Source organism: Triticum urartu, chromosome 5A, assembly GCF_056163025.1.
Source record: "Triticum urartu cultivar PI428250 chromosome 5A, HENAU_Tu73, whole genome shotgun sequence".
NCBI classification, from domain to species: Eukaryota; Viridiplantae; Streptophyta; class Magnoliopsida; order Poales; family Poaceae; genus Triticum; species Triticum urartu.
Window position 1 is genome coordinate 1915549 of NC_141877.1, and position 14097 is coordinate 1929645.

The following is a 14097-nucleotide window of genomic DNA, read 5'->3' on the forward strand; positions in this document are numbered from 1 at the left end:
ACGTTTTCGGTCTCCGAAAACCGTGCCGGGCTGTTTCTCTCCCCTCTTCTCTCAGAACAACCCGCTCTCCACAGTCCAGCTAGGCCCATGCCTACCCCTCTTTGTACAGTGCATTGGCCCTTCGCACGCGTCCGAAAGTTGTCCCGGACCCGACCCGGGCTGTCGCTACCGTTGTGTCCGGATCATCCCCAAACATCTACAAAACATCACCGTTTTCTTATTTGGACTCCCTAGCTATTTTATTCGCGATCGTCCGATTGCGATCGGAGGGTCCGATTAGCCCTTAACCAAAAATCCAATGCTTTATATATAGACCTAGGAAGCAACCCTAAAATCTAGGGGGTTTGTCCCATCGCTGCCGCCACTCCACCAAATCCCTCTCGGGATCCATCCATCCCGATCCAAACCTGCAGCCAACCGAAGCCACAGCCTTCTCCTCCTCGGATCCGCCGCCGCCACACTCAATCCCACATCGGGATCCTCCCGGATCCCCTTCTCCCTCCGCTGACAAGCATCACCAGCAGGAGCACGCCAGCACCATGGAGGCCTCCCAATGGACCCCGACCTCCTCCTCACCTCGTCGGTGCACGCCATCAGGTCGTCGTTTTGTTTTTCTCCTTCTCTTTTCCCTTTATTTTCTCTCCCATGCTCTATTTCTAATCCTTCTCCCTCTCCATGCGCTTGCCTCTCTGCTAGGATCCGCATGGAGCGCCGGCCGGCCTGAGCCGCCCTTCTTCCTCCGCCTTGCCTGTTCGCCGGAGCTCGTGCGCTGCTCTGCATCGCGCCGCCGCGCCTGCTGGCCCGATCATGCTGCTCCGCTGTGCCCGCTCGTCCCTGTTGACCCAGCGCCGACGACCTCGAGCTGCCATGGATGGAGGCCGCCAAGTCCCCCGAACCCAGCCTTCCCATACGCCGTGTCGCCGTTCCTCCTTCGCATCCCCGAGCGCTCCTCACGCGCCCCTGCTTCCTCGTCCTCCATCGTCGTCCCGCTCGTCCAAGCCTCCTCTGTCTGCCGCTACGGATGCCGCCAGCCGAGCTCCTCAAGCCGCCACCGTCCCAGTCCCGTTCTGGTCGGTCCTTGCCGAGGCCACCTCGCCGGATCTCTGCCGCGTCGCGCCAAGTTCCCCGGCGAGAACCGCGCCCCTGCTTCCTCCGGATTGGCAGAGCACTGCCGTTTCCCCGCGCTGACCGATGCCAAGTCCCCCCGCGCCTGGAACCGCTCAACCGCGCGCGTTGACCACGCCCGTCCCTGCCTCGATCCGGTGGGATCGGCAGGGGCGATCCATCCAGCGCCCGAGTGGGCCGGCCTGCCAGCGCCCGAGGCCCAGATGCACGCCCTGCCGGCCTACCCCTCCTCCTCAAACGGGCCGAAGCCCATGGGTGAGGCCACCCCAAGCGCCCCCTCCTTTTTTTTATTACTGCTGGGCCAGTTCAGTTTCGGCCCAGTGGATGTTTTTTTTGTTCTGCAAATTTAGCTAATTTCCAGGGATCTGCAGATTTACAGAAAACCCCTTAGCCTTCATGCATTTAATATCTCACAAACTAAGCATCACATGTAAGAACTTTGTATATGAAACTTGCTTAGTTTTTTATCTAGTTTAATAATATGCAACTTTCATCTATGTTTAAAATGTTTAAAATGTTGTTTGTTTTAATTTGCTTAAATAACTTGCTAAAATGATTTATTTCATAACTAAATAACCGTAACTCGGATTTTATTAAACTTTATATGTAAATGGGGTAGAATTTTGCCTACTTTAACATGGTGGCATCATCTTGCATGTTTAATAACTATAAAATATGGTTTTGGGCAGAACAGTACCAAACCTTAAAATATGCATATGGGGCTTTACCGGAATTGTTGTTTGTTATTTCCGGCCTCATTTAAACTTGCCTAGATAGATAGTTTCTTTATGCTTCACCTCTTGCCATTCTAACAACATTTAATCTTGTTGGGTACATAAACGAGAGAGAACTAAATAAGTCACGTGGTGTTTCGACAATATGCAACTCGTTGCATATTGGGCTCCACTTAAATTGTAGTTTTGTTTGTGCACTTTGCCATGCCATGCATATTTAAACCGGACATGCATCATGCTTGATTGTGCATCATGACATGATTAGGTGATGGTTGTTTACCATGATTGTTTGCTTCTTTCCGGTGTTGCTTCTTCGGGTTGGTTCCAATAACGTCGTGTTGTGAGGATTCGTTCGACTGCGTCCGTTTGTCTTCTTCATGGACTCGTTCTTCTTCCTTGCGGGATTTCAGGAAAGATGACCATACCCTCGAAATCACTTCTATCTTTGCTTGCTAGTTGCTCGCTCTTTTGCTATGCATATGCTGTGATGCCTACCACTTGCTTATCATGCCTCCCATATTGTTTAAACCAAGCCTCTAACCCACCATGTCCTAGCAAACCGTTGTTTGGCTATGTTACCGCTTTGCTCGGCCTCGCTTATAGCGTTGTTAGTTGCAGGTGAAGATTGAAGTTTGTTCCATGTTGGAACATGGATATTTTGTTGGGATATCACAATATCTCTTATTTAATTAATGCATCTATATACTTGGTAAAGGGTGGAAGGCTTGGCCTTATGCCTGGTGTTTTGTTCCACTCTTGCCGCCCTAGTTTCCGTCATATCGGTGTTATGTTCCCAGATTTTGCGTTCCTTACGCGGTTGGGTTATAATGGGAACCCCTTGACAGTTCGCCTTGAATAAAACTCCTCCAGCAATGCCCAACATTGGTTTCTCATTCTCCACCTAGCCTTTTTCTTTCCCTTGGGTAGGCCTGCCCAAGGGTCATCTTTATTAAACCCCGGGCCAGTGCTCCTCTGAGTGTTGGTCCAAACTGAGCGATGTCTGGAGCTACCAGGGGCAACTCTGGGCTGGCCCACCCGACGTCTGGCTCATCCGGTGTGCCCTGAGAACGAGATATGTGCAGCTCCTATCGGGATTTGTCGGCACATCTGGGTGGCTTTGCTGGTCTTGTTTTACCATTGTCTAAATGTCTTGTAACCGGGATTCCGAGTCTGATCGGGTCTTCCCGCTAGAAGGAATATCCTTCGTTGATCGTGAGAGCTTGTGATGGGCGAAGTTGGGACACCCCTGCAGGGATTGAACTTTCGAAAGCCGTGCCCGCGGTTATGGGCAGATGGGAATTTGTTAATTTCCAGTTGTAGAAAACCTATCGTGATTTTGTCACGGCAGATGTCCTAGAGAAAGGACTTAGTCATGGAGCCATCGCGACGGGTTAGCTTGAAGGGGTTGAAGCGGACACAAGGATGCAAGAGAGTTTATACTAGTTTGGCCCCTTCGATGAAGGTAAAAGCCTACGTCTAGTTGTGATGGAATTGATGGGGTTTCGATGACTAGGGAGCAAACAAGCTTCGCCTATGTCTCGAGTTGTTGTTTGTTGTCCTTGAACCGCCGCCGGGTCGTCCCCTTATATACACGGGTGACCCCCGTCGGCTTACGGAGTCCCAATACTGGCTCATAGATGTGTTCGGTTTGGTCTCTACTTATTCCTAACTTCAATACAAGTTAATTACTAACGCCGGTTTACGGCTACAGGCCTTGAACCGACCATGGGCCTTGAGCCCTCCTCTGTCTTCTTGGGCTTTAACATACTTAACTACTGACAAAGTAACCCGGCCCAGATAGGCCGGTTTATGCCCAGTAGTAATATCCCCAACATTAGGCCCCAGATTGATTTGAACGGGTTCATGTCAATCCTTTAACAAAAGCTTCATCTTCAACATCTTCTCGTAAATTGGTAAACCGCCATGATGTCATTTTCTCTGATTGCTGTAAACCGGAGTGACGTCACATGTCATAACGAAGCTATCCATTATGCTTCTTTGTTTAATAGATCGGCGGAAATCGAGGTGACAGCTCCGTTTCGTGGCTCCTTGATTGTCGCGCCTGGCACATGTTCTTTCGCCTTATAAATAGGACCGAAGGGTCATTTCCTTTCTCCTTCCGTGCCTTCTTCGTCTTCCTCGCCTCACCAGCCTTGGAGCTCCACCGCCGTCGTCGACCTCTGCCTCAACCTTGGCCGCTGCATCAACCTGAGCGCACCAGAGCATCGCGGCAACCTTCCGCATCTTCCTCGGCTCCGGTAAATCTTCCATCCTTTCCCCTGCAGATCTGACCTAGGGTTTCGCAGTTCTTCAGTGTTCATCGCCTGCCTCTTGCTCATACGGTAGATCTTTAGATGGCTCCGCAGATCTTTATTCTGTGTAATGGTAGCTGTTTATCCTTTGCCTTCGCTTGCACATCTCAAAACCATAGATCTGTATGTACGTCTTGTTCATTGATTCGGTACTGCTCCGTTTGGACCTCTGAATATTTATCTTTTTTCTGAACTTGCTTCAGATCCATCGCTGTAAAGAAATCTTACGAAATCTGTTTCTGTAAACTTACTCCTTTGCTTCGATGTTTAAAGCCGGCGGTTTAACTTTGTAGGAAAAAATTGCCAAACCGGTTTATACCATTAGTCCCCTTGTTGAACTGCCAGATGTTGTTGCTTGATAAAACTCCGGTTCAGATATATCTGTCTCCGGTTTAACATTGCACATACCAATATACCTTGATCAAATGTATTTTTGAACCGAGATCTTCTACCTTGTAGATTCCATCATGGCCAAGCAAGTATATGAATGCAATTGGGTTCCTTCTCGCGTCACAGAGGCTCAGCTGGACGATCTAGTCTTGATCGGCGCCTTAGGCAGCAAAGATACCATTCATTGAAGGGCTCCTGGCAAAGAATGCCCTCCCGCTCCTCAAGAAGGAGAAGTTGTTGTTTTTGTAGATCACTTAGCTCGGGGCTTTAAACCACCCGGTTCTAAATTTTACCAAGATGTTTTGGCCGATTTCCAACTCCATCCACAAGATACTGGCCCCAATTCTGTTACAAATATGTGTCACTTCCAAGTGCTCTGTGAAGCGTTCTTTCAAGAGGAACCCATAGTGGAATTGTTTCGAGACATTTTCCATCTAAACCACCATACTGAGCTTACTGACGGCTCCAATACAGAGTTGGGTGGCGTGGCGATCCAGAAAAGGAAAGAGGTCACATACCCTCATGCCAAACTGCACAGCCACCCCAAAGAGTGGAATCAGACATGGTTCTACTGCAAAGATACTTCCCCTGCTGGTGAGAATCCCTTGCCCGGCTTTCGTCCGGAGCGGCTCAGCAATACACACCCTTTTCCACAAAGATTGACTGCCCAGGAGAGAAGCAAATATGCTCCTCAACTGTCAAAGCTTAGAGCCTTTATGGCCAATGGTTTAACAGGGGTTGATCTCGCTCGCTGCTGGATATCATGGAGCATACTGCCCCTTAGTCAGCGCTCCGGTTTGATGTGTGAATATACCGGCAGTGTTGATGACCCACTGCGACATTCGAAAATCCAGCTCACCGATGAAGAAATCATAGAAGCTGTGAATAAGATGCTGAATGAACCGGAACATATCTGTGCTAAAAACGGCCTGCTTCCCTTCTATGCCACCAACAAACCGCCTGCTATAAGACCTTGATTTTTCCTTTTGCTGAATCTATTGTTGATATATCTGGTCATCATTTAATATCAGTATCTGTGTAATCAGGGCAATGATCCGTTTTGGAGCAAGAAGTTGCCGCAGGAGAAACCGGAAAAACCAGACAAACCGGAACGAGCAACCCGGCAAAAGACTAAAGCTGTAAAGAAGACTGCCCACAGGAAAAGAACTACTGCATCTTGTAATCCGGCCCCTGATGATGATGTGGATAATCTGGACCTTGAGGTAGATCTTGACTCACTTGGCTTATTTTTCATGCGTCTTATTGATGATGATATTTGTCAGGATGATGCCGAAGCCAGCCACGCTGATGCTGCAGAGGTAATTATTCTCTCTTCCGATTCAGAACCTTTGCCTTCACTAAAAATCCGTCAGGCAAACCGGAAAGTTAAATTTTCTCATCCTCTTGCTTATTTGGATCCCAAATTTCTTATGAAGACCCAACAGCACGAGGCTCGTCGCACAACCCGGCACAGCGGCCAGGTAGTTACCTCCGCCGGTTTACCGAACAGTCTGGTTCAGAAACGCCGTTCAGAGGTCTCTAATTTGCTTGTCAGTGATTGTCCTAAAGCGGGCTGCTTTCGCCAACCTCTTAATCCATCTGACTCCGATTACCAGGTTACTTCCCACTCATCCTCTGGCGAGTCATCGGCTACTCAGCTGCCACCGCTCAAAACGGTGCTTGGGTAAGCTATACTTATTATGATACTTACAGTATATTGCCTTAGAACATATGCTGTATTTGATTTTGTTATTCTTTCCAGGGCCAAACCTAGACCAAGCAAGAAGGCCCGCATGGACAAAGCGGCCGAAGAAGATGCCGATCCTGAAGCGGCTATTCCTGAGGATATACCCAATGATCCACCGCAGCAAGACGACGATCTTATTGCTGAAGAGAGACCTACTGATGCTTCAGGTCCTGTCAATCAGCCCACAGGTTCCATCCGGATTGAGAGATCCACCGGTCCAGCAAAACCTACTGACAAGCCAACAGCTCCAGTGCAAACCAGTGATACTCAAGAGGATGAGGTTGTCATTACTGGCACTGGCCATACCGAGCCAAGAAATCCCGTTGCTTTGTCCAAACATTCTGCCAAGGAAGAATTTGCTGCCTTTGGTAAAGGCAAGTGGAATGCTGATCTGGCAACTTACGCTGCTCTGAACGCTCAAGATATCCATTCCGGCTACCTGAACCGGCTGTATGCCAGCCGTGACTATGAAGCCAGTCTGATTAATATGATGAAGGATAAATATGAGGTAACTTCCATACGCTCTTTCTTGCTTGTACGCTTCAATATTCACTGACTCTCCTTAGCCCCCAAGGGCCGGTTTGTAATCTTTTTTCAAACCGGGACTTACTAACATGAATCTTAATACTTTGAACTTTTGCCGATGTAGCCCCCAAGGGCCGGTTCAACTTAGCGTAGTTAAACCGGTACTTTAAGTAATTGAGATTGCCGTATCAGAATATACATACGAGCAAATAGGCATTAGCCCCCAAGTGCCAAGTTGAATACTTGTATTGATCTTGGGACTTTGCAAGCAATTGAAAGATGAAGATCGAATATGCATTAGCCCCCAAGTGCTAAGTGCATAACTTGTTATGTGATTGGTACTTGAATCCTTATACCGATTTGGTGAAGCATATATTTGTATGCATGTAGGCGGAGCTGAAGTCGAAAGAAAACCAAGTCACCGATCTCCAAGAAAACCTGAAAACCCAACAGGCTGAAACCTCCAAAGCAAAAGAGGAATTTGCCAGCACTTTAAGCGCCATGGAACAGCTTACGGAGAGCTTCAAGAAGAAGCGGGCGGATTGGGCCACTGAAAAGTCCGCTTTGATCAAACGAGTAGAGGATGTCGAGGCTGCACTTAAACCAGTAACGGATGAACTGACCAGCATAAAGCGGCACGTGCATGCCATGACTACTGCTATCTTTGGTAAGCCAGTTTGCCTTCTGAATTGGCTCTGCCTTCTTACAGAGTCGCTGGTTTATTAACCCTTTATGGTATTTCAGGGACACGCATTGGTCACTTGGGATCAGATGTGCGGAAGAAACTGAAAGCCGCCTATACATTGGTTGAACAATTGTATACCGGTGCCCAGCGGATCATCTGTACCGCATCTCATAACAAACCGGCGCTCACTTTGATTCAAGATACTCTAATGAAACTGTCGGTGCTTCCTGCCCGGGTTGAAGAGCTGAAGAAATCTGCTGCTCGAACCGGTGCAATCAATGCCTTGATCCGAGCAAAAGCCTGGGTGCCGGATTTTGATCCTATTGAAGCGGCTCAGGGCTATCCCAGCTTGAAGGAAGATGGGTCAGAATTTGGTGAAGCGGATCTGTGAGCAATAAACCGGGAGGTACGTCCGCTAGCCTGTCAACTGGCTGAAGAAGCAGACTTGTCTCATTATCAAGCCCAATATGACAGTTAGAACAAGCGAATAGCCGCACCAATCCATGAATCGGAAAATTTGATCCCTCCAATCCGTAAGCATACTTACGCTCCCGATATTGACCCGGCATTGCTGATCCATGATGAAGCTGTTTTTCAAGCATTAATGGGAATCGACTGGACAACTGTGGATTTCCAGCCACTGGGTAGAGAAACGGAGGCTGAAGCGGCGCAGGATGACCCACAACCATCAGGCCGGGCTGGTGACCAAGCTTGAACCGGAAGCCGGTTTTAAAACTGCCTCTCCTTTGCGAAAAACAATTATATTATTATGGGAACCATGTTGCCTTGTAATAGGCTAGCTGATACTTTTGATGTTGATATGCCTTCGTGCATAATTTGTTCTTCCTATGGTGATGAACTTTCCAAAGCACCTTCTGCAATAAAAAACTCTTCAAGTGCCACCACGGTTGTACCGTCCGGCGGAATATGATGTCTGCATATATGAAGTCAAAACATCCAAAAAAATCTTAAGTATATGACCAAATGTTTGTGATATATAATACCTGTCCTCGTTGAACATGAAGTTGGCTTGGCCAATCTTGAAGCGGAGTTTTGCAAACCCACACTGTTGGAGGAGGTAACAGCTCCTGTACATATATGACGCTGGTTTACCAGGTAAACTGTGCCGGGTTATAATAAACACCGTGTTACTCCATAAGAGGATGTTAACAACAAGGATCAAACCGGGCAAATAGTCTCCGGATTGACGTGAACTGTGTTCCGTCAATTGATTGGTTAAAAAACTTTGTCGGTTTAAAAAACGCAATAAAAAACAAAAAAAACCTTCAAAGAAAAGTGTAAATCAAGTGAAATGACAAAACCGTTGCAAAAAAGGTTTTATTTGAGCTGATCAGATGGTGTTACCATGGCCGAACACGACCAAGCTCCCGTTAGGTGTAACTATGGTTCTAGTCAGCCAGGTCCCCAAATGAAACCGTGGCATTTATGCCGATCAAGTGGCATGGTCATGGTTCGGGTTCGACCAAGCCCCCAAGTGATTCTGTGGCCTTAGGCCGATCAAGAGGCATGACTGGTTCAGACATGACCAAGTCCTCAAGTGATCTGGTGGCTCTCGCCTATCAAGAGGCATGGTATTGGTTCGGACACGACCAAACCCCCAAGTGATATGATGCTTTTAAAAAGCGAACTCAAGGGGTAAACCAGAGGCCGATTTAGAGCAACTCCGTGTAACCTCACATGATTTAAAAGAACAGATACCCCGCTTTAGCTGAGGTTCCGGTTTATTATATTTAATCATACTATATACATTGTCATAATATGTACACAAGTATAGCCAATGGCTCAGGTATAGTAAGGCCGAAGATGAGCTATGTTCCATGGCCTGTTGGTGTCCTCCTCTGATGTGCGCGATTCTTTATGCTCTCGAATATCGATCAGATAGTACGACCCGTTGTGCAGATTCTTGCTGACCATGAAAGGCCCCTCCCAAGGTGGGGATAGCTTATGCATATCAGTCTGATCTTGGATGAGCCGAAGCACCAAATCTCCTTCCTGAAAGGTTCTGGTTCTGACTCGGCGACTGTGATAACGACGAAGATCCTGCTGGTAAATCACCGATCGGGCGGCTGCGATGTCACGCTCTTCATCCAACCGGTCCAAAGCATCTTGCCGTGCTGTCTCGTTGTCCGCTTCAATGTAAGCCGTCACACGAGGTGAATCATGACGGATATCACTGGGGAGAACCGCCTCTGCTCCATAAACCATGAAGAACGGTGTATATCCGGTTGATCTGTTGGGTGTTGTATTGATGCTCCATAACACAGATGGTAATTCTTCTACCCAGCAACCCGGCGTTCTCTGCAAAGGAACCATGAGCCGGGGCTTGATGCCTCTCAAGATCTCTTGATTAGCTCTTTCTGCTTGACCATTGGACTGTGGATGTGCCACTGATGAAACGTCGAGCCAGATGTGCTCCCGTTCGCAGAACTCCTTCATAGCACCTTTGGACAAATTGGTACCATTATCTGTGGTAATACTGTGCGGAAAGCCAAACCGGAAAATCACCTTTTTGATGAACTGAACCGCCGTGGCCGCATCACACTTGCTAACAGGTTCTGCCTCCACCCACTTTGTAAACTTGTCAACCGCCACCAGGAGGTGGGTCTTCTTATCTTTGGACCTTTTGAAAGGCCCAACCATATCCAGCCCCCAAGTCGCAAACGGCCAAGTAATTGGAATCATTCTCAATTCTTGAGTCAGTACATGAGCACGTCTTGAAAACCTTTGGCAACCATCACATCGTCTGACCAGATCCTCCGCATCAGCATGACCAGTTAACCAATAGAAGCCATGGCGAAACGCTTTAGCCACCAGAGACTTTGAACCGGCGTGGTGACCACAATCTCCTTCATGGATCTCACGCAAAATTTCACGGCCTTCTTCAGGAGACACGCAGCGTTGAAAAGCTCCTGATACACTGCAATGATGCAACTCGCAGTTGATGATAGCCATGGACTTGGATCGCCGAATTATTTGCCAGGTCAGAATCTCATCCTCTGGCAACTCGCCCCGGTTCTTGTACGCCAGATAAGGAAGCGTCCAATCCAGAATAACATGAAGAGCTGCCACTAATTGAGCCTCCGGATCAGGAATAGCCAAATCCTCTTCACCAGTGATCTTGACCGATGGGTTGTGCAGCACATCCAGAAAAACATTGGGCGGGACCGGTTTGCGCTGAGAGCCCAGCCGGCTTAAAGCGTCTGCCGCTTCATTTTTCCGCCGGTCCACATGGTCCACCTGATAGCCTTTGAAATAACCTGCAACAGTATCCACCTCCCGATGATATGCTGCCATGAGTGGGTCCTTGGAGTCCCAGGTGCCAGACACTTGCTGAGCCACAAGGTCCGAATCACCGAAGCACTTAACTCGACTTAGATTCATCTCCTTAGCCATCTGGAGACCATGGAGCAAGGCTTCATACTCAGCTGCATTGTTGGTACAAGGGAACATTAGGCGGAGAACATAACAAAACTTATCACCTCGTGGGGAAGTTAATACGACTCCAGCCCCCGAGCCTTCCAACTGCCTGGATCCGTCAAAATGGATGGTCCAATACGTGTGATCCGGCTTTTCTTTAGGTGCTTGCATTTCCGTCCAATCATTGATGAAATCAACAAGTGCTTGAGACTTAACCGCTGTCCGAGGCACATACTTCAAACCATACGGCCCCAGCTCTATGGCCCACTTTGCAATCCGGCCAGTTGCTTCCCGGTTCTGGATGATATCTCCCAAAGGAGCAGAACTGACCACCGTACTTGGGTGCCCTTGGAAATATTGTTTAAGCTTCCGGCTTGCCATAAAAACTCCATACACCAGCTTCTGCCAATGCGGATACCTTTGCTTGGACTCGATTAGCACCTCGCTGATATAATAGACCGGTCGTTGAACCGGATGCTCCTTGCTTGTCTCCTTTCGCTCCACCACAATAGCCACGCTAACCGCCCGAGCATTGGCAGCAACATATAGCAGCAACGGCTCCTTGTCAATGGGAGCGGCGAGCACCGGCGGATTGGCCAATTGCCTCTTTAAGTACTCAAATGCTTCATCAGCGGCGGAACTCCAGGCAAACTGATCCGTCTTTTTCAACATCTGATACAAAGGGGTTGCCTTCTCACCAAGACGACTGATAAACCGGCTTAATGCTGCAATCCGACCGGCCAGCCGTTGAACATCATTGATACACTTTGGATTAGCCAGGGAGGTGATGGTCGTGATCTTCTCCGGATTAGCCTCAATTCCCCTGTTGGACACCAGAAAACCCAATAGCTTGCCTGTCGGTACACCAAAGACACACTTGTCCGGATTAAGCATCATCTTATATGTCCTCAGGTTATCAAAGGTTTCCTTCAAATCAGCAATCAAAGTCTCCTTCTCCCTATACTTAACCACGATATCATCCACGTAAGCATGTACATTACGGCCGATTTGCTTGTGAAGACAATTTTGTACACACCGTTGATAAGTTGCCTGGGCACTCTTGAGCCCGAAGGGCATAGACACATAGTAGAAGGCTCCAAAGGGAGTTATAAATGTTGTCTTCTCCTGGTCCTTAACTGCCATTTTGATCTGATGATAGCCAGAATACGCATCCAAAAAAACTTAAACGCTCACAACCCGTCGTAGCATCAATAATTTGATTAATACGGGGGAGGGCAAAAGGATCTGCTGGACAAGCCTTATTAAGATCTGTATAATCCACACACATGCGCCAGGTGCCATTTTTCTTGAGGACCAGCACCGGATTGGCAAGCCACTCAGGGTGAAAAACTTCAACAATAAAGCTAGCTGCTAAGAGCCTGGCTACCTCTTCTCCAATCGCCTTGCGTCTTTCTTTGTTAAACCGGCGGAGGAACTGTTTCACCGGTTTATACTTAGGATCCACATTAAGTGTGTGCTCAACGAGTTGCCTCGGTACACCTGGCATGTCAGAGGGCTTCCTGGCATGTCAGAGTACCTGGCGATTCTCACGGATGAACTCGATGAGCGCACTTTCCTATTTCAGATCCAAGTTGGCACTGATGCTGAACTGCTTGGATGAATCGCCAGGTACAAAGTCAACAAGCTTAGTTTCTGCTGCTGATTTGAACTTCAGGGCCGGATCATGCTCCGTAGTTGGCTTCTTCAACAGAGTCATGTCCGCCGGATCAACATTGTCTTTATAGTACTTCAACTCCTCGGTGGCACAAACCGACTCTGCATAAGCCGCATCTCCTTCCTCGCATTCCAAAGCGATTTTGCGGCTTCCGTGAACCGTTATTGTCCCCTTGTGACCCGGAGTCTTGAGCTGCAAATATACATAACAGGGCCGAGCCATAAACTTGGCGTAGGCCGGTCGCCCAAACAGGGCATGATATGGACTTTGGATTTTCACCACTTCAAACGTCAATGTCTCTGACCTGGAATCATGATCATCGCCAAAGGCCACTTCCAGAGCTATCTTACCAACGGGATATGCTGATCTGCCAGGCACTACACCGTGGAATACTGAATTAGACGGTTTGAGATTCTTATCTGTTAGTCCCATACGACGGAAGGTCTCATAGTACAGGATGTTAATGCTGCTCCCTCCATCCATGAGCACCTTGGTGAACTTGTAACCTCCCACCTGAGGCGCCACCACCAGAGCCAACTGACCCGGATTATCGACCTGGGGAGGGTGATCTTCTCTGCTCCATATGATTGGCTGTTCAGACCAACGTAGATAACGGGGTATGGCTGGTTCAACAGAGTTGACCGCCCGCCTCTGAATCTTCCGGTCTCGCTTGTCCAAGCTAGTGGTGAAGACATGGTACTGCCCACTACTCAACTGCTTTGGGTTGCTCTGGTAACCTGACTGTTGCTGCTGTTGGTTGTAACCACCCTGGTTGTTCTGACTATTTTGACCATTAAGTCTGCCCGGATTACCATTGAATCCTGAACCGGAACTTCCTCCACCGTAACCCGGCCCGGATCGTGAGCCACCGCCAGATTCATGATCATACCGGAAATTATTAGAATTCTTGAACTCCTGCATAATAAAGCAATCCTTCCAAAGGTGGTTTGCTGGCGCCTCCTTCGTCCCATGTCTTGGACAGGGCTGGCTTAGCAGATAGTTTAGGCGGTTTGGGTTAGGGTTGGGCGCTCCATTACGATTTTTCGGTCTACCCTTGCTCGCTGGCCATTGTCCTGTGCGTTGGTATTAGCCACAAAGTCCATGTTACCATCCGCTTTACGCTTGCCTCCACCACCATTGCCTGCCCAGTGATGCTGCTGACCTTTGGAGCTGCTGTTCTTCTTCCCTTTCCCTGTCTTGTCATCATCAGATTCGGGATCCTTGGTACTATCAGAATCAGCATATTTCACCAAAGCGGCCATGAGGGTCCCCATGTCGGTGCAATGACGCTTCATCCGTCCCAACTTCAGCTTCAGGGGCCCAAACCGGCAGTTGCCTTCTAGGGTTAATACTGCGGTGTCAGCGTTGATGCGGTCTGAGGAGTGCAACACTTGTGAAACCCGGCGCACCCAATGAGTCGTTGATTCTCCTTCCTCCTGGACGCATGCAGCTAAGTCCACTATCGA

General features: G+C 48.5%; 1 protein-coding gene across 2 annotated transcripts; it reads left to right on the forward strand.

The window, feature by feature from the left end:
* The first annotated feature begins 326 nt into the window (after positions 1–326).
* On the forward strand, positions 327–8942 carry LOC147967308 (uncharacterized). Of its 2 annotated transcripts, none has more exons than XM_087525214.1 (8): positions 327–4117; positions 5608–5784; positions 5845–5880; positions 5998–6042; positions 6178–6245; positions 6324–6816; positions 7224–7500; positions 7578–8942. In XM_087525214.1, exons 1-8 carry the CDS (start codon positions 3929–3931, stop codon positions 7907–7909), a joined length of 1617 nt encoding a protein of 538 aa, XP_087381340.1. In that variant the 5' UTR covers positions 327–3928; the 3' UTR covers positions 7910–8942. The 2 variants fall into 2 exon arrangements, with proteins under 2 accessions (XP_087381340.1, XP_087381339.1); XM_087525213.1 differs by having other exon boundaries at positions 5998–6096; positions 7578–8941.
* Positions 8943–14097: the final 5155 nt, after the last annotated feature.

What these genes read in the sequence shown, in the direction of transcription:
- LOC147967308 (XM_087525213.1), top strand. Translation starts at nt 3,929, where the DNA reads ATGTTCTTTCGCCTTATAAATAGGACCGAAGGGTCATTTCCTTTCTCC. An exon ending in TTCAGAAACGCCGTTCAGAG is followed by an intron (nt 6,097 to 6,177) that starts GTCTCTAATTTG and finishes TCCGATTACCAG; the next exon opens with GTTACTTCCCACTCATCCTC. An exon ending in CCGCTCAAAACGGTGCTTGG is followed by an intron (nt 6,246 to 6,323) that starts GTAAGCTATACT and finishes TATTCTTTCCAG; the next exon opens with GGCCAAACCTAGACCAAGCA.